Source organism: Phocoena phocoena, chromosome X (assembly GCF_963924675.1).
Source record: "Phocoena phocoena chromosome X, mPhoPho1.1, whole genome shotgun sequence".
Classification (NCBI taxonomy): Eukaryota; Metazoa; Chordata; class Mammalia; order Artiodactyla; family Phocoenidae; genus Phocoena; species Phocoena phocoena.
In genome coordinates this window covers 1,382,658-1,409,737 of record NC_089240.1, presented here as the reverse complement: position 1 = coordinate 1,409,737, position 27,080 = coordinate 1,382,658, and the positions used below count along the sequence as shown (strand labels likewise).

Genomic DNA, 27,080 nt, shown 5'->3' with positions numbered 1-27,080 from the left:
ACTCTTTTTGAATTATGGTTTTCTCAGGGTATATGCCCAGTAGTGGGATTGCTGGGTCATATGGTAGTTCTATTTGTAGTTTTTTGAGGAACCTCCTTACTGTTCTCCATAGTGGCTGTACCAATTCACATTCCCACCAGCAGTACAAGAGGGTTCCCTTTTCTCCACACCCTCTCCAGCATTTAGTGTTTCTAGATTTTTTGATGATGGCCATTCTGACTGGTGTGAGATGATATCTCATTTTGATTTTGATTTGCATTTCTCTAATGATTAATGATGTTGAGCATTCTTTCATGTGTTTGTTGGCAAATATAAGGCCAAAACTATCAAACTCTTAGAGGAAAACATAGGCAGAACACTCTATGACATAAATCACAGCAAGATCCTTTTTGACCCACCTCCTAGAGAAATAGAAATAAAAACAAAAATAAACAAATGGGACCTAATGAAACTTCAAGGCTTTTGCACAGCAAAGGAAACCATAAACAAGACCAAAGGACAACCCTCAGAATGGGAGAAAATATTTGCAAACGAAGCAACTGACAAAGGATTAATCTCCAAAATTTACAAGCAGCTCATGCAGCTCAATAACAAAAAAACAAACAACCCCATCCAAAAATGGGCAGAAGACCTAAATAGACATTTCTCCAAAGAAGGTATACAGTAGGTTCTTATTAGTTGTCTTCTATAAATAGTAGTGTATCTATGTCAATTCCAATCACCCAGTTTATACCCCCCCTTTCCCCTTTGGTAACCATGAGTTTGTTTTCTACATCTGTGACTCAGTTTCTGTTTTGAAAATAGGTTCATTTGTACCATTCTTTTTTTTTTAGATCCCACATATAAGCAATGTCAGATGGTATTTGTCTTTCTCTGTCTGACTTACTTCACTTACTATGATAATCTCTAGGTCCATCCATGTTGCTGCAAATGGCATTATTTCATTCTTTTTCATGGCTGAGTAATATTCCATTGTATATATGTACCACATCTTCTTTATCCATTTATCTGTCGTTGGACACTTACGTTTTTTCCATGTCCTGGCTATTATAAATAGTGCTGCTGTGAACATAGGGGTGCACGTATCCTTTCGAATTATGGTTTTCTCCGAATATATGCCCAGTAGTGGGATTGCTGGATGGTACGGTAGCTCTATTTTTAGTTGTTTAAGGAACCTCCATACTGTTCTCCACAGTGGCTGTACCAATTCACATTCCCATCAGCAGTGCAGTAGGGTTCCCTTCTCTCCACACCCTCTCCAGCATTTATTGTTTGTAGATTTTTTGATGATGGCCATTCTGACAGGTGTGAGGTGATACCTCATTGTAGTTTTGATTTGAATTTCTCTAATACTTAGTGATTAGATATAGATAGATGATAGATTTGGTAGATAGATAGGTATAGAGAGTGATAGATGATAGATTAGATAGATAGCTGAGTGTCATGGGGTGTGGTCTCATCTGGTGACTCTCACTGCGTGATTCCCAGACCAGCAGTATCAACATCGTCTGGGACCTTTTTCCAAATGCTCCTTCCCAGGCTCCCCCCACCAACACACACTTATGGAGTGACAGATTGTAGAGGTGATGCCCCCAACCCGCACTTCACAAGCCCTCCAGGTGCCCCAGTACATCGTACGGTTTGAGAACCAGCCATCTGCTCTTGAATCGTGTGTTCCTCCAGGAAGAAGAGAGTGTCTGTGGACCGCAGTTGGTATGGGATCCACCCTGAGGCTGTGCATATATGGAACCGTATAAATTAATCCGCCACCAACAACAGAAATGCTGATCTCCACCCTTAGACACTTGTGACAAAGTAGGCACGATTCCCCCCCTTGTTCTGTTCCTCTGGCAGCCAAGCCTCTTTTTGTTGATTACTCAAAGGCAATTAATCTTGTTGCCGGATAAATGTTACCGCAGCTGTCTGATATAATAAGGGTACGTTAGCCGTAGCAAAATGCTTTTGATAAAGAAAATGCACAGGGGTCTGCAGGGAAGGGAGAGAGTGACTAAGCCTGGTGCCTACTGAGTGGCAGAACGAGTGTCTAAGACAGAGAACGGTGACAGCAAAGCTAGCATAGGAGGTTTGGTGCGAAGAAGAACTCAGCGTATGTTACCAAGGCTGTGTTCCATCTGACTCAGAGCTACTGCAAGAAACCTACAAATGACTCCTTCACGATGCCAACTAAGTAAATAAAAACCGAAGCATAATAATAGATAATTCAGGAAGGTTTGGGGATGAGCACAAACAAATATAACTATAAAATTAAATAGTAATAATAGATGTTGACGAGGACGTGGAGAAAAGGGAACCCTCCTACACTGCTGGAGGGAATGTAAATTGGTGTACCCACTATGGAGAATAGGATGGAGGTTCCTCAGAAATTTACAAATAAAACTACCGTACGATCCAGCAATTCCAGTTTTGAATATATACCTGAAGAAAACAAAAACACTAATTTGAAAAGATACATGGACCCCAGTGTCCATAGCAGCACTATTCACAATAGGCAGGACATGGAAGCAACCTAAGTGTCCATCGACAGATGAATGGATAAAGATGTGACATATATACAATGGGATATTACTCAGCCATAAAATGAATGAAATAATGCCATTTGCAGCAACATGGGTGGACCTAGAGGTGATCATACTAAGAGAAGGAAGCCAGACGGAGACAAGATCACTTATATGTGGAGTCTCCAAAGGTCATACTCATAGAAACAGGAAGTAGAATGGTATGACAGGCGAATGGGTAAAGAAGATGTGTCTCTCTCTCTCTCTCTCTCACACACACACACACACACACACACACACACACAAAATGGAATATTTTGGGGCATGTAGTGTCAGCTTGACCTTGGGGGGAATGTGGACTAATGTCTGCCATGCAGGTGGTCAGCCATGCCTACATGACTGCCCCTCAAAAAAAACCCTGGACATCAAAGCTCGGGTGAGCCTCCTGGGTTGGCAGTACTCCATCTGTGTTGTGTCCTGCATGGTCTCTGGAAGAATTTAAGCACTGTCCACAACCCATGGTAACAACAAAGACAGCGGTATAGAAAAGTGTCTTCTTGCGTCTTTGACTGATGGCCTCTGTGGCCACATCAAATGGACATTGAAATGCCTCGTGTGCCTCTGTGATTCTGGTGATCTGAAAGGGAACTCGGTATTCAATAGTCTTGCTAGAATTCAAAGGAAGAAAACCCAGGTATACTTTGCCAACGTACGAAATTGGGAATCCCGTCTTTTGGGGCTGCGGCAGGGTGGGCTGTTACCGGGTGCTGGTCATACGGCTGGAGAGCTGACACAGATTGTGTTTTATATTCACGGTGTAGCCATTTTGTCTCTGCTCACGTGTGAAGCTCCTAGTGTCTGCCGGGGTCTCTTGACCTGGAATCGTGGCTGACACGGGGCAGTTACGCTGCCCACGCTGTCACCCATCCAAGGTCTAATTTGGCCAGTTGGCAATCTAATTTTAAAAGCACTATGAAAATACCACTGCAGACGCTTTGGCCTTCCTCTCCCCTTCTGACACATTTCTCCTGGGTGGTTTTTACTCAGCGTCTTGGCTTTCTCATGACTTATTCCCTGGGGCCTCGTGCTAACTGTTCAGTCCAGCAATCTTTTCTTTTCCTCTCTTTCTGCAACATCTTTCTTGGCTGTCCTGTCAGTCCATCGCCCTCCTAAGTAATAAAAACAGGACTCGCGGAGTGAACGAAGTGGTCGTGGGGTATTCAGTGTATGCTGGGTGTGATGCAAAGAACACCGCATGGCTTATCCATACAACACCCCAACGGTGGATGTGATTCTCAGCTCCATCGCACAGATGAGAAAAGCAAGGCTTTCCCAGGTCTCGAAGGGGTACAGCTACCTAGTGTGTAAGGCTGGACTACGTGCCACTGCTGGACACCTCCCAAGCCTCCCTTTCCGTCTTGTTTGCCCCGTTGTCCCCTCAGCCATCACCTTGGGGTCCTTTGGTGGGAATTTTTCCTCCTCGTCCATAAGCCTTTGACATTTTAGAGACATTTAGAATGCCCTGGTCTGTGCTCTTTCTTCCTGCCTCTGGGTCACATCTAAGGTTTCCATATTTCCTTTCTGGTTGACTTCCAGGTCTACACTTCTGGAATCAAAATGGCGCCCTCTTAGCTGGTTGTGTGGAAGCTGCCTCTTGCCCTTGGGTTTGCCCAGCCTTTTGTATCCCTTGCAGTTGGGTGTGTGGGTATCGATAAGTGTGTTTTCTCGGTGCGGGCAAACTGCGAGCTAGTTGCGGTGTGCTCCATAGATTACCAAGCACATTATTATTATTTTTATTGAAATATAGTTGATCTTACAGTATTGTGTTAATTTCCCCTGTACGGCAGCGTGCTTCTCATACGTATGTATACATTCTTTTTTCATGTTCTTTGCCATGACGGTTTATCACGGGATATTGAATAGAGTTCCCTGCGCTCTACAGGAGGGCCTTGTCTTTTATTCATCCTATACATAATAGTTTGCCTCTACTAACACCAAACTCCCACTCTATCCCTCCCCAGCCCCCTCCCCCTAGGCAACCACAAGTCCTCTGTGTCTGTGAGTGTGTTTCTGTTTCATAGATAGGTTCACTTGTGTCAGATTTTAGATTCCTCATATAAGTGATGTCATATGGTATGTGTCTTTCTCTGTCTGACTTACTTAGTATGATCTCTGGTTGCATCCATGTTGCTGCAAATGGCGTGATTTCATTCTTTTTCATGGCTGAGTAGTATTCCGTTGTGTATATGTACCACGTCGTCTTTATCCACTCATCTGACCAAGGACATTTTTTTATGAGGTCGATATGAAGCATTTGCTTAGTGGATTATAAGAATGACACCCCAGGAACACAAAAAACTAAAGGAAACTTGCTTGGGAGTCTAGAACGTGAAGGTGATTTTAACGTCACTAAGAGGTTAAATATCAAGCACTGGTGTCAGTGTGCTCTTTACGTAGCAAAAGAATGATGACATCATACGATTGGTACTTGATAGTTTTATTTTCAAATGATCCAAACAGTAGCCGTGAGAGACAAAGCTGGCCAGGCGGAGTCCAATTTTCAGTAGGTTCTCCGTCCCTAAGTAGCTTTCCAGAGGTGGGGAGTGCCTGTATGTATCCACCTGCCCATCCTGGTAACACATGGCGACCCTGGTGAGCTGAGTAAGGCATCCACATCCTTAATCCACAGCTGGTACCCATGGAGCTAGACTCCACGAGCACAGCTGTCCCCACCGCTGTCTTGTTGGCCATGGGTCCATCTTGGGGTCTCAGGTCTGCCTTGGTGCTTCTCTACGAGGGAGCTAGAAGGAAACCGGCATGGCGCTTGGGCCACGAGACCGAGGACGTCACGGGAGCTGCGGTCTGTCAGTGCCTGTGCGGTGAATCGTCATGTGGGTTCCTCAACCAAAGCCTTCACTGTGAGCCCGTGGCCCTTGGCGTGGCCTGTTGTCCTGCGTTATCAGAGGATGCCGTAGGTGCCTCTGAGTGACCCCCGCGTGTTACTTGGAGCCCTAGTGCCTTGCACCTTCCCTGCCATAAATATGGGGCCCCGTAACTACGAGCTGCAAGGATGCAGAAGCTGTGTCACAGGAACACCACGTGTCCCTTGCTCTCTTTCCTCATCAGCGAGCAAGGGATGGGAAGGGGACAGTGTGTCTCCCTTGGTCACCTGGAGTGGCCCTCACCCTGCATCCCAGAAAAACTACCATCACTCACACAGAAATTCTGATGCTTTGCAGTAACCACACGAAGGTCACGTAAAGAGAACTCTCCTCCAGGCGCATGGGCGCGGTCAGGGTCCCTTGAGACACCCCCTAAAGGTTCTGACTCTGAAAATCCATCTTTATAGGATTTGTTCACCCCGAAGCCCAGCCAGACGTGGTTTCCTGGGGTCCTGACCGTGGGAGACAGGAGGCGATGTTTATTCTGACGTTCGTTTTTTTTTCCAAGCACGTACCCGAACGTTGCTGGCGTGGATGGATGCCGCGACATCTCCTTACACCGTCAGAGACAGCCCCCCGTGAGGCCCTTCACAGATCGTCATTACGTTGAAATTAGAAACAGGTGCAGAAGCAGGTTCTGACGGTGAATAGGGTGAGTGGAAGGAGAGAGGCAGGACGCACCCTGGAAGGGCAGGCAGTGCACGGTCAACTCTTTGTAGGGTTTGGCACATAACACGGTTACGTAAACCTGCGGCTGGACCAGAGATTTAAAAGCAACGTGGATGGCTTCTGTGTTATGTCAGCCGAACACACCAGCACAGCCTCAGGACCCGACTTACAGCCTTGTGTGTGCAGCGTGGCTGCAAACTGGCGGGGCTGAGGTCTATCCTCATGTCACGCCGGTAGCAGCACTCCTAAAAAGAAGTGAGACGTGAGGCCAGCACTGCCCCGCTGGGACTGCCAAAGAGCTTTACGGGTGAGGACAAACCACATTTAGCGTCACAACTACTGTTTCTGGACCCCTTAATGAATTGTAGATAGTGTGCTGAGTTCTGGGCACATTTACAGCTCATGCCAGCCCGCAAAGGGGAAGGTTTTCTTTTTCTGCTATGGAATGAATGTGTGTCCATCCAACATTCATATGTGGAAGCCCTCACCCCCGACGGGATGGTATCAGGAGATCCTTTGGGAGGTGATTAGGGTTTGATGAGGTCATGAGAGTGGGACCCCATGATGGGATTATCATCCTCATAGAAAGAGACACAGAGATTTTGTTGTCTCTCTCCGTCTCTCCCCCAGAAGGTGGCTGTCTGCAAGCCAGGAACAGAGAGCTCCCCAGAACCAATCATGTCGGCACCCTGATCTCAGACTTCCAGCCCCCAGAACTATGAAAAATGAATTTCTAATGTCTAAGCCCCCTAATCCTCTGGTTATGGTGGTCCAGGCTGACTGATACGACCCCAGAGCTCAAAGAGGTTGAGGGACCTGCCCAGAGTTACCCAGCCTTGGAGGTGGGATGGGGACTCAGGCAGTCAGGCTCGAAAGCCACTGAACAATGGAGCTGTTCTGCCCCATCGAGATGAACCACGTCTTCCAGGGAAAGATGTGCCTGGATTTGAATTGGTGCATTTGAGAACTTCCGTGGGATGCTGTTCAGCCATGCTGGTGATTGTGGACAAGTCTGAGAAGTTGAACTTCCCATGACGCAGTCTTTTATCAGGACAGGAGGAGGCTGCCTTCTCATGCAGAACCTCCAGGAACCCCACCAGGTTCTAATGGTGAAGACTGGAGCAATGTCCCCTTCTGCAGGAATTCCATTTTGGAACAAGCTCAGAGAGTTCCTTTCTCTGCCTGCCCTCAAGGGAAATTACTTCACCAGTGCCTACCTGACCTGGGGGCAGGGAAATACTCACTTCCAGCTCCCTCCATCCTTCTTGAATTTGAAGAATACTTTGCGTAGGGGGGTGGGTAATGGCGTTGGCTTTGCGGTTCCGTCAAGGTGCTAGCCAAGCCCCATTGGTGGCCTTTGTGGTCCAGGTGGCTTTGCCTTGTTCTGAGAACAACGACTTCCCTGGTCACTCTGCACAGACATCCCCACAGCATGGGTCACTGGTCCCAAGGAGGACCAAGCCAGACAATCTGGTTGGAGGAGCACAAATATGGAACATCTTCAGCGCAGGTGACCTGGGTCTCACAATCCACGGGCATCATGGGTTGTCCCCATGATGGCCCCCAGAATTCACATGTTGAAGCCCTGACCCCCAGAACCTCGGAATGGGGCTGTATTTGGAGATAGGGTCTTGAAGCAGGGGATGAAGGTAAAACTGAGGTCGCTAGGGTGGGTCCTGATCCCATAGGACGGGGGTCCTTATAAGAAGAGGAGATCAGGACACAGATACACACGGAAGGACGACCCTGTGGACGCAGGGAGAAGACAGCCATCTACACGCCCAGGAGAGAGGACTCGGGAGGAACCAGCCCTGCCCACACCTGCATCTCAGATTGCAGCCTCCAGGACTGGGAGAAAATAAACGTCTGTTTTTATGCCACCCTGTTTGCAGAATTTCGTTACGGCACCCTAGCAAACTACTGCACCAGGGTCTCCACGATAGTGCCTGTATCTGAAGCACATTGTTACTAGAAGCAAATATTAGGACAAATGGGAACGTTTTCATCGCGCCCCTTAAAAAAACCTGGCAGATCCTTGTCAAAGAAGGACGACTTTGAAATTAATTTCTGAAAAGATAACTAGGACTTTTTCTGTTTCCTTAAATGAGAGAACACTTTTTTAAGTGCACTGCATGGTGTTGGCTGTTTGGATCGGAGAACAAGGAAGGGGTGAGGCAATCCCACTTTTTTTAAACTTTTGGCCCACTTGTTGGTCTGGAGTGAGATGCCGTCTTCATCTTCTAGGTGTTTTGCTATATGAATACTTGAAAAGGTAATTCAGGACAGAGGGCGATCAGTGCCTCACAGGCAAGAAACGCAGAAACGTGAGAGATCCTGGTGGAATTTTGTCCCAGCGCAAGGAATCTGCCCATTTGCTCAGCCAGCCTCACTGAGGATGGAGTGTGTGTCTGTGCTGACTTGACCATGCATGGTCCTAGCTGCTTAGTTTCTCAAAGATGTCAATTTACCTCCCCCAGCCCCCGCGGAGTGCAGACCTCCCCTTGATTTTATGACCTTCTGAGGGACCATCGTGCATGGCTGATGGGTAGACGCTGGAAGATCATTGTGTTGGTGGTCTCAGTTATTCTGGGGTCGCAAGGTAAAGCTTGCTTCTAGGCAGGCCATGGAGTTATTTGAATGTCCTGATATATATATTTTTTGCTATTTCAAATATTTATAAATCTGGGCCTTCCCTGGCGGTCCAGTGGTTAAGATTCCGTGCTCCCAATGCAGGGGGCCCGGGTTTGATCCCTGGTCGGGGAACTAAGATCCTGCCTGCTGCGTGGCCAAAAAAAAAAAAAAAAAAAAATCATAAATCTAACGAAATCGCCTGTATCCTATGTTTTTTCAGGTGTCTGTGACAGCACTAAAAAGGTTCAGGTGAGCTCCTGATCTCACTGATGTGTTGTCTTATGGCTGCATTAATCTCACAGGAAGCTAAAGCAGGGCGAGCATTAGTCAAGACGCTTCGAGGACAGGACTCCACTCTCAGCGTCGCACGAAAGCACACATCTCAGCCCGGGGTTCCGTGTTCCGTGTGGCACGGTGCGGGATGTACGATGCATTGGTTACGGCAGAATCCACATTAGTACCGCTGCTTTGGCTGGACTTTGCTGTCACCTGTGGGCATGTCTCTGTCAAGTTAGGCAAGAGGAAACTCTCTCTCTCTCTCTCGCTCTCTTTTTTAACACGTAGCTTCAAATTCAGATGGAAATTCTATCTGTATCTTTTTCTGCATGGATAGTACTCTCTATTTCTAACTACATGTAAGGAAAATTATTTCCAAAATCCAGCACTTATTTCAGTACCAAGGGCTTGTCATGGGGAGTGAAGGGGAAGTAAAAAAGGCCATTACATATAAACAACAAAGGAGCTACTAAGGAAACACTGCAAGATACAATTATGAGGGCTAGTTGTGGATAGTATTAAAAAAAACCGTAATATACAGCTTTTAGGAATTTAAATCCATACCATCCTATAATATTTGTTCCAGATATCAGTAAGTGGAACTAACTCTTGAAGTTCATTTACAAAAAGGACCTAAGCAGAAATACAAGATTAGGACATTAAGTTTGCATTTCACAAAAGAAAAATCAGATAGATGTAGGTAATTACATACTGGCAAAAATAAATACAAGCTTTTGACGTTCTTGTTGCACACTGGATCACTGTATCCAAAAGACACCCTAGAATCACACCTCAGTGATTTATAATCAGTCTAGATTTCCCTTTAAAAGTATCTCTGGAGATTCATTATTGTCCTGTTTTATTTAGACAAGTGGCTTGGCCAAGAAAGACCAGCTGTAATTGATGTTGGACTAGAATATATCATCACATATGGTGGGATTTTCTGCTATTCATTCCTGCACACAAACCACTTAGTAAATTAGGCTAAAGTTTGGGTAGCACAATCTACTTTTAGTTGCTGATCGATACTGGAAAATGGAACTACTGGCAGGAAAAGTCCTGAAAAGTACTCCTTGGAGCCAGACGTGTTTCACGATGAATATTTTTCCAGATTTTAGAAAGATTGTAGTTTACACTCTGCCCATTATTGGCTATCCAGCTGGACTTTTAGTCGACAGGACATAATTGAACATCGTGCCAACATACGGCAGGATTAGAACTGTGTAGTACTATGTAGTTACTATATAAAAATAAGGCAATTGACTTCAAATTTATCTGTAGTCAGAAAAACAAGAGATTTTTCCAGCTAGGAATGTGAAACAATGCAGGTATTACTAATCTGTAAAGCTGCCTGGAGAAATCCTCAGTTTTTGTCCAGAGAATGTAGTTTTGCAAGATACGAGGGGGAGAAAAACAAGAGAGGCCACCCACTGTTATGTCCTTTCTTTCATTTTTTAAAAAAATTTAATTTGGCTGCCTCGGGTCTCAGTGTTGGCGTGTGGGCTCAGTAGTTGTGGCTCGTGGGCTCTAGGGCGCAGGCTCAGTAGTTGTGGCGCACGGGCTTAGTGGCCCCATGGCATGTGGTGTCTTCCCGGACCAGGGCTCGAACCCGTGTCCCCAGCATTGGCAGGCTGATTCTTAACCACTGGACCGCCAGGGAAGTCCTGTTACATACTTTCTAGTCCAAAACAAAACTGTTTCTTGAAAAGCAAAGGGAAAAAAATGAAAGACTTGCAGAAGACGATCGTGTGCGTAAACAAAAAAAAAAAATCCACTGTCGGGCGGAACTGCAGACATCTGGAGAAAAGCAAAGCACGTTTTTGTCTCTTCGGGAAGGTTTAACAGCCTTGATGAACAGGTTCTCCCAAACGTTAATGTGTTGTCCTTTACGCCCTTGGGAGGGAAATGATGCAGAAAATCGCTGTGGCACCCTCAGGCAAATGATCGTCGTCATTGTGCACCTGCTGAGACTTCCGTCGTGATCGGAGCTTCAGACTCGACTGACGGAGGTGGGGACGAGGCGTGCGCTCGGAACCGGGAGTGTGGTGATTTCTGAGTGGGACGGATAAAATTGCGACGTTTCCCTCTTTCCCTCCACGACATGCATACCAGCTGAAGAGACGGTAACTGTGGCGAGCGAATACCAATCCCAGGGCACCTCCTTCAAGAAATAGTCTTGAGACACTACCAAAAAAGATGACAGGCCAGTATCTTTGATGAATGTAGATGCAACAATTGTCAACAAAACGTAGCAAACTGAATCCAACCGTACGTCAAAAAGATCACGCACCCCACGACCACGTTGGATTCATCCCAGGGTCACAAGGATGGTTCAACATACGCAAATCAATCAGTGTGAGACACCACATCAACGAAAGAAGAGACAAAAAACACACCATCTCAAAAGAGATATTCTTTTTTTTTTTTTTTACTAGTCTATTTGATAAAACAAAAAGAATGAGTGAAAAAAAAGAACACTGGCACCAAGTACCATCACTAAAATGTGAGCAAATAAAAAGAATTCTTCTATATTAAAAAGAATCGAAACCCGGGGTTTTTCTGTTCCCAGTAGAAAGACAATAATGACACCTCTCCCTCTGCTCTCTCCTTTTCTTCTTTCCTCCCTCCATCCTTCGCGTCCTTGCTTCCTTTTTTTTTAGAAAAGAAATATTCTTTAAAATACAATGGAACAACAACATTGTAAATCAACTGTACCGCAAAAAAAAAAAAAAAGAATGGAGCAGTGGGCGCCAGATACTGGGGTTGCCTGCGTGTCCGTGGAGACAGGGTGTAGGCAAAACCAAAACTAAACAACTTCCTGTTCTGAGATAATGTAAAACCGTGAAAACCTGTTACTGAAATGATTCCCTACTCCAGTTTTTACGAGATAAGCCCGAGAACTTTCTACAAGTGTAACTGTAGTGAACCGGACATCCTGCTTATGCAGTCAGTGAATTCTGTAGCTTCCCTCGGTGCCCAAAGAGTTTTACAGATGCTGAGGTATTAAGAGTGTTTCATTATCCGCCCCATCTCTGAAAACCTGAGCATAATAGGGCACATCAAGTCATGTAAGGGGTTCCCAGAGTCTGGAGTTTTTTCAGAGGAGCTTATTGAAGGAAAAGGAGGTGGGCAAGAGTGACAAGATGAAATGTGAGTTTGTATTCATGGGAAGCTAGGTCTGTGGTCCAGACGGTGTTCTGTAGGGGACCGGGGATGGAATGGCACTGAGTAGTGTCAGGTCATTGCTTGGGAACGGGATGGAGCTGCCATACGCATTGAGCACTACCGAGTCATTGAAGGGGAATGAGATGGGGCCGCTATACGCATTGAACACGACCACCTCATTGCTTGGGGATGGAGTGGGGCCGCCATACGCATTGAGCACTACCCAGTCATTGAAGGGGAATGGGATGGAGCCGTCGTATGCATTGAGCAGGCTTGGGTAGTATGGGTCCTGGCACGCATTCATAGCGGGGAGGTGAAGGTGGACCTTTTAGGGTCTTCTCATTCCTATTTATAACAAAATTAGGTGAGTGGGAGGACGAGAAAACAAACAGTCAACCCACAGGGAGAGTTCAGGGAATGCTCTTAGGCCTGTGGTCATAACTTCCAATGCAACCAGTAATTCACATTTTAAGTAGTTTGGAGATCTCATGATTCAATCTTATTTCAACAAGAAAGTTTCTACTCTGACCGTTCAGCATTAGGGAACGTGTATGTTGCATGTGTGAGTTTGTGGTAATAAATGGTGACCACACAGTGGTGACTGCAGTCCAGGTTGATTTTGATACTTACCTATGTTATTATCTTTGAAAGTTACTATAAAATATAGGCTGTATTCCCTGTATTATACACTGTATCCTTGGAGCTTACTTTATACCTAATAATTTGTACGTCTTACTCCCTGTGGGTACAAACCTCCTTTAGGTCGTTGTTCATGTAACTTTCTCTTTGTACTGACTTCCCCCCGGTGCAAAGAGCAAAAGTGACAGGGAGGTCCTCCTGTTGGAGATCTACTGATGGAACTGGGTAGAGGGGACCCCAAATAAAGGAGCACTGCTTTGCATTATGCAAAGGTGGCCTCAAGATTCCTGCCCCCCTACAAGGTGTGCATGCCTTATGTAATCCCCTTCCCTTCTCTGTAGGTGGGGCCCAGGGATGATGGGGGTGTCACTCCCATGATTAGATTATGCTATATGACAGAAGCGAAGGGACTTTGGAGATAAAATTAAGGTCCAAAATCAGTTGACATTGAGTTAATCAAAAGGGAGACCATTGGGTGGGCCTGGCCTAAACAGGTGACCTTGTGAGAGAGACTTGAAACAGAAGCAGAAATTTTTATGCTGGCTTAGAAAAAGCTGAGAGCTGTGTTTTGGGAGGGCCACGCAGCACAGAACTGAGTGACCCGTTGAAGCTGAGAGCCACCTTTGCCCGACAGCCAGAAAGAAAATGGGACCTGAGCCCTACGACTGCATGGAACTGAATTTCATCTACAAGCCGAGTGAGGCTGGAATAGGATCCCCAGCCACAGAGGATGACCCCAGCCCTGTTGACACCATGGTTTCAGCTTTGTGAGACCCGGAACAGAGGACCCTGCTCACCCCGACTCAGACTTCTGACGTAAAGAGCTGGGAGATGGTAAATGGGTGTTGTTTCCGACCAGGGAGTTTGAGACAATTTGTTACACAGTGTAGCTAGCTGATACCCATGGCTCCCTCTTCAAGCCCTCAATCCAGGGCCGAGTGAGGAGAGCCCTGCAGGCAGATGGGCGCCTTTACTCCCTGGATTCAACTTGTTAAAGCTGGTGTCTACACCCAAGTAAAGTAACCACACGACCTTCTCACCGGGGACTAAGAAAGGGGATCCTGAGAGCAACAAAGGAAGTTGGACATCTTTGTACATTTGTTTGTGTTCTCCTGGTAGGAAGTCTTTTCATCTCAATAAAAGCTGCTTATGAAGAACTTTTCCCACCCTGAACCCCACATTACTGGTGTTGTCCTGCCTCCTAGTGGACAGAAAATTTCACAAGTTAGAGTGCTGGTCGCATGGGTGGGAAGAGGGCGTATATTGGAGTTGGATTTTTCCCCTTTCTTCCATTTCTGGCCACCAAACATTACTCTTGGAGTATTTGAATTTCTTTTTTCTTCTTCTGTGACTGAGATCATTTACTGATGGATTGACTGATTAATTGATCTTAGGTTGTACACTGCGGTGTTTTGTTTTTTTATGAAGATGTCCCGTGTGAAAATTGAATGCGTATATACATTTTGAAATGATTACCAGAACCAGTGCTGTGTTATATACTTGAAATCTTACGAGGGCAGGAGATCCTTAGCGCTCTCATCACACACACGACATGCCCGTCACCATACATGCTTACCATTTTGTTGTGTGTGTGTGATGAGAACATTTAAGATCTACTGTCTTAGCAGATTTTGAGTATATAATATGGTATTGTTAACCATAGTCACCATGATGTACATTAGACCCCAGAACTTTTTCTTCCTATAACTGGAAATTTGTACCCTTTGAGCAGTATCTTCCTATTTTCCCCAAACCCCAACCTCTGGGAACCACCATTCTACTACTCTCTGCTTTTTTAAAAAAATATTTTAGTTTTATCGGAATATAGTTGATTTAAAATGTCATGTTAGTTTCAGCTGTACAGCAAAGTGATTCAGTTATACGTATGCATATATTCATTCTTTTTTTAGATTCTTTTCTCATAAAGGTTATCACAGTATATTGGGTAGAGTTCCCCGTGCTACACAGTAGGTCCTTGTTGGTTATCTATTTTATGTATAGTACTGTGTGTGTGTGTGTTCATCCCGAGCTTCTACTTTATCCCCCTCCCCCTGCCCGCCATGATTCCCCTTTGGTAACTATACGTTTGTTTTTGATATCTGTAAGTCTGCTTCTGTTGTGTAAATGAGTTCATTTGTATCTTTTTTGTGAAGTAGATTCCACATATAAGTGATATCATATGGTGTTTATCTTTCTCTGTCTGGCTTACGTCACTTAGTGTGACGTAACCTCTAGGTCCATCCATGTTGCTGCAAATGGCATGATTGCATTCTTTTTTATGGCTGAGTAATATTCCATTGTATATACGTGCCACATCTTCTTTATCCATCCATCTGTTGATGGACACTTAGCTTGCTTCCATGTCTTTTGTGAATAGTGCTGCTGTGAACATAGGGGTGCATGTATCTTTTGAATTACGGTTTTCTCCGGGTATATGCCCAGGAGTGGGATTGCTGGATCATATGGTAGCTGTATTTTTAGTTTTTTAAGGAACCTCCATACTGTCCTCCATAGTGGCTGTACCGATTTACACTCCCACCAACGGTGTGGGAGGGTTCCACACCTTCTCCAGCGTTTGTTGTTTGTTATCTTTTTGATAGTAGCCCTTCCAACAGGTGATGAGGGGATATCTCATTGCAGTTAAATTTGCATTTACCCTGTGATTAGTTACGAAGCGCTTTAGTTGGCTGTGAGGCATGCTTACGTCATCTTGGTGTTATCATCCATAAACAGTGGGTAATACACTTATACTAAACCTGCACTGGTTAGGGGCCTCTGATCATGTGGACGGGGTGGAGGTTACTTTTAGGCCAGCTCTGTGGGTGGGTAAACTAAATAAGATCCCCAGAAGGACCGTTTACCTCCTGGGAGTACGAATTGCTTTAAAAACTCTTTAGAAGCTCCTGTTTCCAAGTAAGACACTGATTGCCTTCTAACCATCTGGCTTACCAGTTAGTTGGAGGTCATTCTTTTGTCTTTAATTGTAAAGTGCTTTGGGGTATCTGTTACTTGTCTTGGGGTCGATGGAGACTGTTCTCACTTTAATTTCATTTTCCAAATGTACTTGGCAACCATAAACATTTGAATAATCTGTAACCTGAAAATTTCACAAATTTCAACACCTTTTACCAAAGCTTTTTACCGATGTTGTTGCTGACTCTCTTTTGATGGTGGCAGTGGTTTTATACTTGAGATTCTGGGGTTGAATGTAACGTCTTCCTGTGATGGTTCAGTGGTGGTGGTTTGCTGTCTCCCAAGGAGAGAGAGAAAAATGAGTGGGGAGACTTGAAGAAATGAACTTCCCTGGAGATGGATGTGTGTGTCCTAAAAATGTCTGTCTGTAGGGAGGAATCCCTGTAATCTGAGGACCAGGGCTTTGCTTGATAATAAGGGTGAGCTTGAGGCTCAGGTGGGCACAGGGGGGACAAAAAATTGCAGCTGGTTATTGTAAGACAGCATTGCCTCTCCAAGATATCTTTGTGATGTGGACAAAAAATGTCACCAGCCTTTTCATTAAACAAAGGATGTTGCAGCCATCAAGCCCTCAGCCAGGGCAGCTGCCCCAGTGTTTTGCCCTGAGGGGATTCAGGGTGGAGTGAAACAGGATCCTGGCCCCAGAGAGTTAAGGTGCATATCAGAGGAATGGTTTCAATGAGCTCAGACTCCTGCATCTTCCCATACATGTAGAAAAGTGCCAGATTCATTAACCTGAGATGTCTGGTTTCTTTAATAATCTCTTGATGTTTGAACTACCTGGTCTTTGTCGCAAAAACCCCTGTATACCCTGGCTGCTTCCTGACCTCTTTGGAACAGTCCCCTCGAGCTACCTGAGAGGCTGTATCCCGGGCTTAAGTCGTCAGCAAGTCCACTAAATAAAACATAATTCTCAACTTTTAGGTTGTGCATTTTTTTTTTCAGTTGACAGTTTAGAAAAAGGGAATATGGACGGAGCAGAAATACTTCAATTAGGAGAGCATTAGGCTTAAGAAAAAGGGGATTTTGAACTATGAACCGTGAGAACAGGTGACGCTGGGGCAGTGGATGTGCACAGACAGGCATCAAGGGACCAAGGCAGGTGGATGAGACCACTCAGGTGCACCTACCTGGCTGTGCCCACTGACCTCACCTGCAGGGACAGGCAGCTGTCACACAGAGCAACCAAGTGGCTGGGGCCTCACGGCTTCCCTCGGATGCTGGCCGTACAGGCTGGCTGTCTACGGTCTGATCCTTTTAGGAGTACAAACACACCTGGGAGGTATCGTGGGTTTGGTTCCAGACCACCACAATAAATCGAATATCACAATAATACAGCAAGTCACGAATTGTTTGGTTCTAAAAGTTATGTTCACACTAGACCATGGTTTAAGTCTTATTATGTATTGGGAATTCCATGGCGGTCCAGTGGTTAGGATTCGTAGCTTTCACTCCTGGGGCCCTGGGTTCAATCCCTGGTCAGGGAACTAAGATCCCACAATCTGCGTGGCATGGCCAAAAATAAAAATAAAAATTGAATTAAAATTAAAAAAATGTTTTTTAAATTAAAAATTGCATGTGGATTAAAAGTAATTCACGTGTAACTTTAAAAAAGTCTTCTTTTTTTTACAATTTTTATTGGAGTCTAGTTGATTTACAATGTTGTGTTCGTTTCAGGTGTACAGCAAAGTGATTCAGTTACACATATACAGGTATCCACTCTTTTTTAGTTTTTGTTTTTTTCCCCCATACAGGCCATTACAGAACATTGAGTAGTTTCCTGTGCTATACAGTAGGTCCTTACTGTGTCTAAAAAAACAACGCACGTACCTTTATTTAAAAATAACTTTACTGCCAAAAGTTGCTTCCCTTTCCTTGTGAGCCTTCCCCGAGCCATATCCTGTTGCAGTAGTAACGGGAAGGATCCCTGATCACAGGTCAGCATTGCAAACAGAATCCTAGTGAAAATGTTTGAAATACGGCGAGATGGACCAAAATGTGACCCAGAGACACAAACTGATCAATTGCTTTTGGAAAAATGGCCCCGACAGACTTGCCTGACACGGGGCTGCCCCAAAGCTTCCATTTGTAAAAACAAACAAACAAAAACCCAAAAAACCCACAGCATCTGCAAAGCACAATCCATTGAGATGCTGTACAACGAGGTCTGCCCGCACTGGTCAAAGAGAAAAAGCAAATCCACCTTGTGGTGTGGAGTCACAGCCCCCGAGAAAGCACGTCAGCCAGGCCCCGTGGTTCCGAATGCGGTTGCTTCCTGAGATGTTTCCTGAGATGCTGTCAGTGATGCCGAGTTGCTCCGGGAAGACCGCCCTTGCGGGGAGGGGGCGGGCAGGGTCTTCCGGAAGAGAGGCTGCGAGGAGTTCATTCCGCATGCGTGTCCTGGTCCTGATGCAGAGCTGTCCTCAGGTTGCTTTCTGGGTACAGCCTCCTATTCCGGGAAAACGCACCCCTCTCAGGACATGTCCTGGGGAGACATCCCCCTGTTTAGGAGCCATGGAAGGGTACTCGTCACCAGCAGAACCAGAGAGAAAAATGCTCATTGGTTTATTCACTTTTCTCACTGTGTGCCTGGGATTGCTCTGTGTCTCTGACTCTCTCTCTGTCTCTCTGTCTCTGTCTCTCTGTGTCTCTGTCTCTCTCTCTCTCTCTCTGTCTCTGTCTCTGTCTCTCTCTCTCTCTCTCTCTCTCTCTCTCTGTCTCTCTCTCACACACACACACACACACACACACACACACACACACACACACACAGAATAATCTCCCTCGGTCCGTTGTCCCTATCTGGTTTTAGGGGCAGCTTGGTTCTGTTTCCTACCTAGAAAATAGCATCTCACATCTCAACAGACTTGAGTCTGTCTGTCTGTCTAGAACAGCCAAGAGGTGTGTATATGTCACGTTTATTTTTAAGGAATGAATTATTATTTTCCTGGTTGACAGGCATTTGATCTGTTTCTGGTGAATTCGTTTCTGCCCATAGAAACGACGCGCATACAAATGCTCTTACACACATCACCTGGTGGACAGGGGTGAGACGTTTTCTAGGGTATATACGCCTAGGCGTGGAATTGCTCAGTCCAATGCTACACACATATTCAAAATGATTGTGTAATATTACATTCTTTTCCAAAGATCTGGACCAGTTTATATTCCAGAGAGCAACGTATACTGCTGTATTCTGTATCGTCAGCAGCCTTGGTAACGCGAGGTCTGACGTTTTTGCCACCTTGGTGGATGTGAAGTGACATCTTCTGGCTTTCATCTGCATTTCCCACTTGCTGTTGAGATAGCGTGTCTTTTAGGGTGTGTATTTGGCATTCAGTTTTCTTCTCTTGGGGTGTCCTTGCTCGTGTCTTGTCCATTTTTTCATAAGGTTGTTTGTCCTTTTCATATCACTTTATGGGTACTCTTTCACCTCTGTCTTTTAAATAGAGAAATATAGGGAAAGGTGGGAGGCAGGCTGTGATAACCAAGCTGTTCTCTTCCTGGGTGCATCCTGGTCCTTTGGGAGCCCCTGTTCCTCTGTCTGGAGTGAAGACAGGGCCAGGACTCCGGAAGCTGCATCCCTGCCTGGCATGGATGTAGCAGCCGGCAGCTCCCTGAATTTGTCTGTGATGAAGCTGGACAGTGCTTGCTGCCCTGACACACAGGAAGCGTGAGCCCCGTTCCCTGTTGGAGAGAGGGAGGGGCAGATTTTCTGGGACCCGCTAGCCCTGTGTACGGGGGCTGTGCTTGGTGTCGGGATATTTGAAAGCTGCCCTCACCTGAACCCCCTTCGCCATAAACGGTGCCTCTCAGCCTTTCAGGGTCTTGGTGGCCCTAAAATTACCCCTGTTAGGTTCCAAGGCAGGTAGTGGTTACGGTGAGATGCACGGAACCAATTCTAGGAGCACTTTCATGGCAGAAATCATCTCTGAAAAGGCAGCCTCTCTAAAAATCATCTTGTGTTTTTCTCGTACGTGCTTATGTTTATCCCAGTGGAAACGTTTTAATTTACATTCTTGTTCGTGATTTTTTCCTTCTCTGAGTATTGATGTCAACTCCCCTCTCCTGGTGCTATTTCTTTGCAGATTTTTGTATCAGAACAAGGCACACTTCATAAAAAGAATCAACTCAGGTTTCCCCCCACCCCGCCCACATGTTCTAAATCAGTCAGTAGAGGTGGGATTATCTGTTTTTTGAAACTCAGACAGAATTTGCTAAAATACCATGGACACTGTCCCCGCCTTTTCTGGATGTCATTCTTTCATTAATTTTTCTCTTTCTCCCATATTTGTTGCTCTGATCAGTCCTAATTTCCTTGATTAGGTCGTAACAATCAGCATTTTTCTCAGAAAAGCATTCATTTCCTTGAGATGTTCATATTTGACTTGTAAATCTAGCATATTAATATCGTGGGAAGCACACACCTATCATTTTAAAATCTTCTTCCTACGATAGACTCGTCCCTATTTGTAAATTTGCATTTTCAACCTTGTCAGATGTATTATCCACAGTCTTCTCTGGGTCTTTGTTTCTGTCTTCTTCTTTTTTTTTTTTTTGTCTATCGATCTGTCAGATGCTCAAAGACATACACTCATTTCTCCCATAACCATTTTGGTTCTGTCCACTTCTCCCCGCATTCCCAAGAGTTCCTGAGAAACAGACTGCGATATTGTGTTATTCTGAGAACATGGCACGTGACTTCAGATTGACTGGGCGTTGGACCCACAGATAACGATCCACGTTGCCCCATTAATATTTTAGTCCCGAATCATCTCCACCTTATGTCAGTAGGGCCAGCCCTGCTTGATTTCTCCTTGTTTGCCTGATACTTTGCAGCCTTTTAATTTTCAATCCCTGCTTTAAAAAGCTCTGTAATGAAATATCCAGGAGAACTCTGAGTGTGGTCTTCCCATACGAGGCTACCATCTTGGTTTTGCATCCTGACCAGCCCCCTTGGGGTTCACGCTCACTCTTTCGAAGTGCACCCCTACCTGCTTCCTGGGTTTCCTGTTTTGCTACCCGGACAACTGCTATACCTCCTGTGTTCCAGTCCTCTGCATGGCAGACGTTCTAGTTCTTACTTCCTACGGGTCTCTTGACCATTCTCAAAATATCACAACCTTCATGTCTCTAATTATCCAGATAGAAGTGAAGGTGTTCGTGATGGCACCCCAGGTAAAATGAAAAATGTCACTTGTGTCTCCTTCTCCCTGCCAGGAGCCCTGCTGTGTCAATTACCCCTGTCCCCCTCACCATGTGCGTTGTTGGGGGGATGCAGCCCCTACTTGGGTTTTAGGTGAGCCCCTAACATGCATGAGTCCCCGTATCCTGTCAGTGATCAATCCTGGTACTTCGGCTCGATGGGGGGCAGACCTTACAGTTTGCAACTTGTCTTGGGCGTTTCTTTTCTCAGGGATGGAGCCCTTAAAGCCTCCTGGTCTGCAGGGAACAGTCTGCCCCTCTCAGCGGTAGGGCTTGATTTGAGGGCTCATATTCCCTGTGCAGTGTCACCCCATCATCCTGCCGGTGATGCTGTTGTAGAGGTGAGGGGTGGGGGCCAGCTCCTCAAAGGATGTAGAAAGTGGGTGCTAATGACAAGAATGGGCAGAAAAGCAAAACCCAGTAGCTCCTTCACAAGGCAGCGCTCTCAACTTAGAACGTCAGTCCTCATGTTTCTGGTCATTTCTGACCCTTTTCCCCCAAGGAGCAGGGAAAACTCATCTTCTGACATTTCGAAGATCCAGTAACAGTGCTGTGTTTCTGGAAGCCGAGCGTGTGGGTCCACCCATCCTTTTACCGTGGGTTCGAGTTATTATCAGTAGTGTGAGTTTTCCTTTTTTTTTTTACATTCTTGGGAGTGTTTCAGGCGAAAGTTAGAACAGTGTGTCAGGAATGCCTGTCCAGATGGCACCGTGTTCTAGAGCAGAACTTCCAAACGCCCTGTGGTAAAGCTCCCTTGTCCCCAGTCTGTCACAGCCTGATGCCATTGGAGACAATAGAAAGGAATTACGAGAAAAAAATACATGTAAGAAACATGCAAAACGATAGTGCCCAGTGTCGCTTTTTTTTTTCCCACTGGATTCAGCAAACATAAAATGACTGTTGATTTTTTTTTTTTTTTTAAATTTCTAAACGCATCCTCGATTTCTGAACGTGTCCCCTGGCAGACTTGTAACCAACAGATCACAGGATGGTGCCCGTCCATAGGCCACGCTGAGTAACTCTGATCCAGGAGCATGCCCACCCCGACTCCCCCTATAAATTTTTAGGGAAAATACTTTAATAAACGTATACGCTCGCTTGTCCTCAGTGGCTGTGTGACTTGGCCCGCATAGGTTCCATTCTCCGTGCTCAAGATTATCTTAAAATGTCTCTTCTGAGTGAACACTAACATATGTGTTGCAAAATATGTACCTTCCCCAGCGAGTACTTTTGCTGGCTCTCAGGTGTAATTATATTTAAAACTTCCTACAGAAACCGCAAACCAACAAAACCCTGCAGGCGTGTCTCCCCCCTGAGATGTATGGCACCGTAGGTGCTGGTCCTTAGGATGTGGAAGCCGTACTCCCCTCTGTTCCTGGGTCCTGGGACCACGGATATCCCTGTGAGCATCTTACCAACAGCTGGGCCTGGGGAGACCCAAAGCGGTCCTTCAGCAGAGCCAGCTGCGGCAGTGCAAGGACCACACTGCTGCAGAAAGACCCAGAAAACTGCCTTCCACTCAGAAGGGTTGTCTGGCCTAAGTTACCCTCTGGACCGCAGGATCGTCTTCTGAGCTCACATGGTTGTTGGATGAACTCAGTCCTTTGAGGTTGTAGGTCTGAGGTTCTGACTGTCCTGCTGGCTCTTGAGTGGGAGCTGTTCTCAGCTCCCAGGGGCTGCCCTGAGGGTCTTGCCCCATGGCCCTCTCCCAACGAGGCAACTTACTTCTTGCAGAAAAGCAGGAGAATCTCTCTTCCTCTAGACTGCTTGCAAGAGGGAATATTGTGTAATGAAATACAGTCATAGGGGTGGCATCCCAGAATCTTTGCTGTATAAGAGGACACAGTCCCACCCACACTCAAAAAGAGGGCATCGTCAAGGACGTAACTCATAGAGGGTCTTCTTAGCGTATGTTGCCCACAATGGGCCTTCCTCTTTACGCTAATCCGGTGTTACTTCCCAGGAGGGATAGAAGTTAACCTCTTTAGAAATCGTCTTAGCATCTGTGGTAAATTGGAGGATAACCACGCATTTTTGTCTTTCTCCAGTGGAATTTCTGTATTGTGACCTGGCGTCCATGAGGTCCATTCAGCAGTTCGTCCAGAGGTTTAAGATGAAGAAAATCCCACTCCACGTACTGGTCAATAACGGTGAGTTCTGGTGAAATCCAGAGGTTAATTAAGACACAGACGCGAGCTCTAGCGGTCCCTTGGGTAAGCGGGATTCCCAAGGAAATATATGTTGCAATCATTGCCACTGCTTGGTTCCACTGATGTGTTTGGCTTTTGTTATCAGAATAATCAATTTTAGGATGTTGCTTTGAAATGATGTAAAGTGTGATGATGTGTCCTGTGGATTTGATAACTTGGACAGGTCCACTTGGGCTAAGATGTATGAGGGACATGCAAAGGGCTGGGTGTTTTCACAAGGGTTATTTTATTAAAGCCTCAGTGTGTTTCCATGACAATCGTCATCTGGGCTCCAGACCGTCACGCCCAACTGTCTCTTGACGTCATCCTTACAGCCAGCACTCTTCAAACGTACATGTGGAGTCCACATCTCCCCTCCCCCTGCCTTCCACCCACCTCCTGGCCACGGACCACCCAGAGCCCTGTTGTCAGCCACGCTGAGCTCTTAAGAGCGTTGGAAACACGTCTGCTTTCTCACTTCCCTGCCCTTTTCCCTGCCTCTTTCTCTCTTCCGCTGCTACAGTCACCTTGTTTCATACAAGTTCATCCAAACTCTCCACAGAGAAACACAATGATTAACTTCTCCAAACAATAAATGTAGAGAACGAAAACTATTGTAAGCCTCCTGGAAAACATTTGTGCTGGTAGAATATAAATTCAAGTCTGAATTTGCTTTCAGACTTGGAGAATCCAGTGTATAAAGGAGGTAAATAGTTAAATTGATACAGTAGAGACTTCCCTGGCGGTCCAGTGATTAACGCTCTGTGCTCCCAATGCAGGGGGCACGGGTTCAATCCCTGGTCGGGGAACTGAGATCCCGCATGCCGCACAGCGTGGCCAAAAATAATTTAATTAATTAATTAAAACAGTAGAAGGAATCGACATAAAAGTGAGTTACAGCCACTGTACTTTTTTCCCAAGTAGATAAAACATTTGTCAAATTATTTGTATTTTGGTTTTTTTAAATGTCTTATTCTGTTTCTAAGATTTTCTCTTTTCCAGTGTTTTTAAGCAATTTTATGGATTCATTTATTTATTTTGGTCACGCCCCGTGGCTTGTGGGATCTTAGTTCTCCGACCAGGGATTGAACCCAGGGCCACGGCAGTGAAAGCGCTGAGTCCTAACCACTGGACTGCCAGGGAAGTCCCAAATTATTCGTATTTTGGATGGCAGAGAAAACTAGGACCCTTGTGATTATACTGAGCCGCCCCTGGATAATCCAGGGTCATTTTTGCATCTAAACATCCTTAAGCTAATCCCTTCTCAGAAGTCCCTTTTGCTGGTGCCCCTTTTTTGGAGGGACCCTACGCGCAGTGCCGGGGATTAGGATGTGTGGACACATCTCAAGGCGAGGGAGCGTCGTTCCCCCTCTTGAGGCCGTGACACTGTCCATCTGGTTCTGGCTCCCGAGATCTGCTTGTGGTCATTTCCTCACCTTTCTCTTTGTCTTGCGTATTCTATCTTTCTCCCGTAATACTAATGGGGTTGGCGGTCAGGGTCAGATAGAGATACTGCTGTTCAATCCACTTGTTTAATTAGAAATTCCCACTTAAGGGAAATGCACGGGATATAAACTGTGTCTCCAAAGCTACACGTATGCATCTGTGGCTTTTTTTTTTACATCTTTATTGGAGTATAATTGCTTTACAATGGTGTGTTAGTTTCTGCTTTATAACAAAGTGAATCAGTTGTACGTATACATACGTTCCCATATCTCTTCCCTCTTGCATCTCCCCCCCTCCCACCCTCCCTATCCCACCCCTCCAGGCGGTCACAAAGCACCGAGCTGATCTCCCTGTGCTATGCGGCTGCTTCCCACTAGCTATCTACCTTACGTTTGGTAGTGTATATATGTCCATGCCATTCTCTCGCTTTGTCACAGCTTACCCTTCCCCCTCCCCGTATCCTCAAGTCCATTCTCTAGTAGGTCTGTGTCTTTATTCCTGATGTGTGGGTACCTATGAAACACCTACAGCTAATACCATTTCCCTCTACTTAGCCCGGCAAAGTACTCTGCGTGTCGTTAATGCTGGTAGCTCTTCTGGGAAGGTTCAGAATGAATTTAACGTACGCTCGGTTGGTATTTTTCAAGTTCGCCAAAATGATTATGCCTTAGACCTCTTTGCAGAAATAAATGCTTTCCAAGGACATGGCCACTCGGGATCCTCAGCCCTGGGGTGGGGTTCCTTTGGTGGGTGTTTATCTGTGTCCTCCTTGATTAGAAAGAAAACATTATAAGTTGCCACACGTACCGGTGAGTTACATGGAGGGGCCGTGGAGACGTGTGGAGCCACACATCTTCTTCCCACGTTAAATCTAACACCCTCAGGAATCAGTGACGGCAGCGCGTGCCCTGTATGCTGCCATCGTGTAGGATTCCTGAGATTTTACAGACACAGGCACAACAGAACTGAATATCCACTGAGGGTCTTTTCTGCAGGTTCAGTACAGCCTTCCATCTGCCAGGAAGTAGGGGAAATTATGCATCTCAAATCTGATGCCTTTCTCCAACGGATCTCTGCTTTGGGTCAACAGAATTTTAGTGAGAAATATTTGCTGCAGTGGAGAGAGCTCTGGGGAGAATACCGTAGGCAAGACCTACCAATGTGTTTTCCATAATGCACCCTCGCCCTTAAGTTGCTGGGGTTTTTTAAAAAATAAATTTATTCATTTTATTTGTTTATTTTTGGCTGCGTCGGGTCTTCATTGCGGTGCACGGGCTTCTCATTGCGGTGGCTTCTCTTGCTGTGGAGCACGGGCTCTAGGTGCACGGGCTTCAGTAGTTGTGGCTTGTGGGCTCTAGAGCGCAGCCCCAGTAGTTGTGGCACACGGGCTTAGCTGCTCCGCGGCATGTGGAATCTTCCCGGACCAGGGCTCGAACCCATGTCCCCAGCATTGGCAGGCGGATTCTTAACCAGTGCGCCACCAGGGAAGCCCAAGTTGTTGTTGTTTTTAAAGGGAAAGCACTTTAAGTAATTTTATTTAGTTTATATACAATGCTCTGTTGACCGTTCTTTTTTTTTTTACGTGAAGTATAGTTAATTTACAATGTTGTGTTTCAGGTGTACAGCAAAGTGACTCAGTGATACACACACACACACATATATATGTGCTATTTCAGATTCTTTTCCATTATAGGTTATTACAAGGTGGTGAATACAGTTCCCTGTGCTCTACAGTAGGTCCTTGTTGTTTATTTATTTTATATATAGTAGTGTGTATCTGTCAATCCCAAACTCCTAATTTATCCCTCCCCCCGACCCTTTTTCCTTTGGTAGCCATAAGTTTGTTCTCTATGTCTGCGAGTCTGTTTCTGTTTTATAGATAACTTCATTTGTATAATTCTTGAGATTCCACATATAAGCGCTATCATATGACATTTGTCTTTCTCTGTCTGACTTAGTTCACTTAGTGTGATCATCTCCAGGTCTATCCATGTTGCTGCAAATGGCATTATTTCATTCTTTTTTGTGGCTGAGTCATATCCCATTATATATGTGCCACATCTTCTTTATCCATTCATCTGTTGATGGACACTTAGGTTGCTTCCATGTCCTGGCTACTGTAAATAGTGCTGCAGTGAACATTGGGGTGCATGGATATTTTCACATTATGGTTTTCTCTGGATATATGCCCAGGAGTGGGATTGCTGGATCATATGGTAGCTCGATTTTAATTTTTTAAGGACCCTCCATACTGTTCTGCATAGTGGCTACACCAACTTCCGTCCCCACTAACAGTGTAGGAGTGTTCCCTTCTCTCCACACCGTCTCCAGCATTTATCTGTAGTGACCTTGAGTTTTGAGATGACTCCAGTCATCGTACGGTGGTCCCATGTTCCTTTTCTCTGCAGATTTTAAACCCCACATGCATG

The 27,080-nt window shown here is 45.6% G+C and overlaps 1 protein-coding gene across 1 annotated transcript in view; it reads left to right on the top strand.

Annotated features, from left to right (window-relative positions):
* The window catches only part of DHRSX (dehydrogenase/reductase X-linked), a 182,512-nt gene that overhangs the window by 109,500 nt on the left and 45,932 nt on the right, over positions 1 to 27,080 (top strand). The window contains exon 4 of the mRNA XM_065901016.1: positions 23,065 to 23,166. Within this exon, the coding sequence (XP_065757088.1) occupies positions 23,065 to 23,166 (102 nt within the window). The remainder of the gene's footprint in view (positions 1 to 23,064; positions 23,167 to 27,080) is intronic.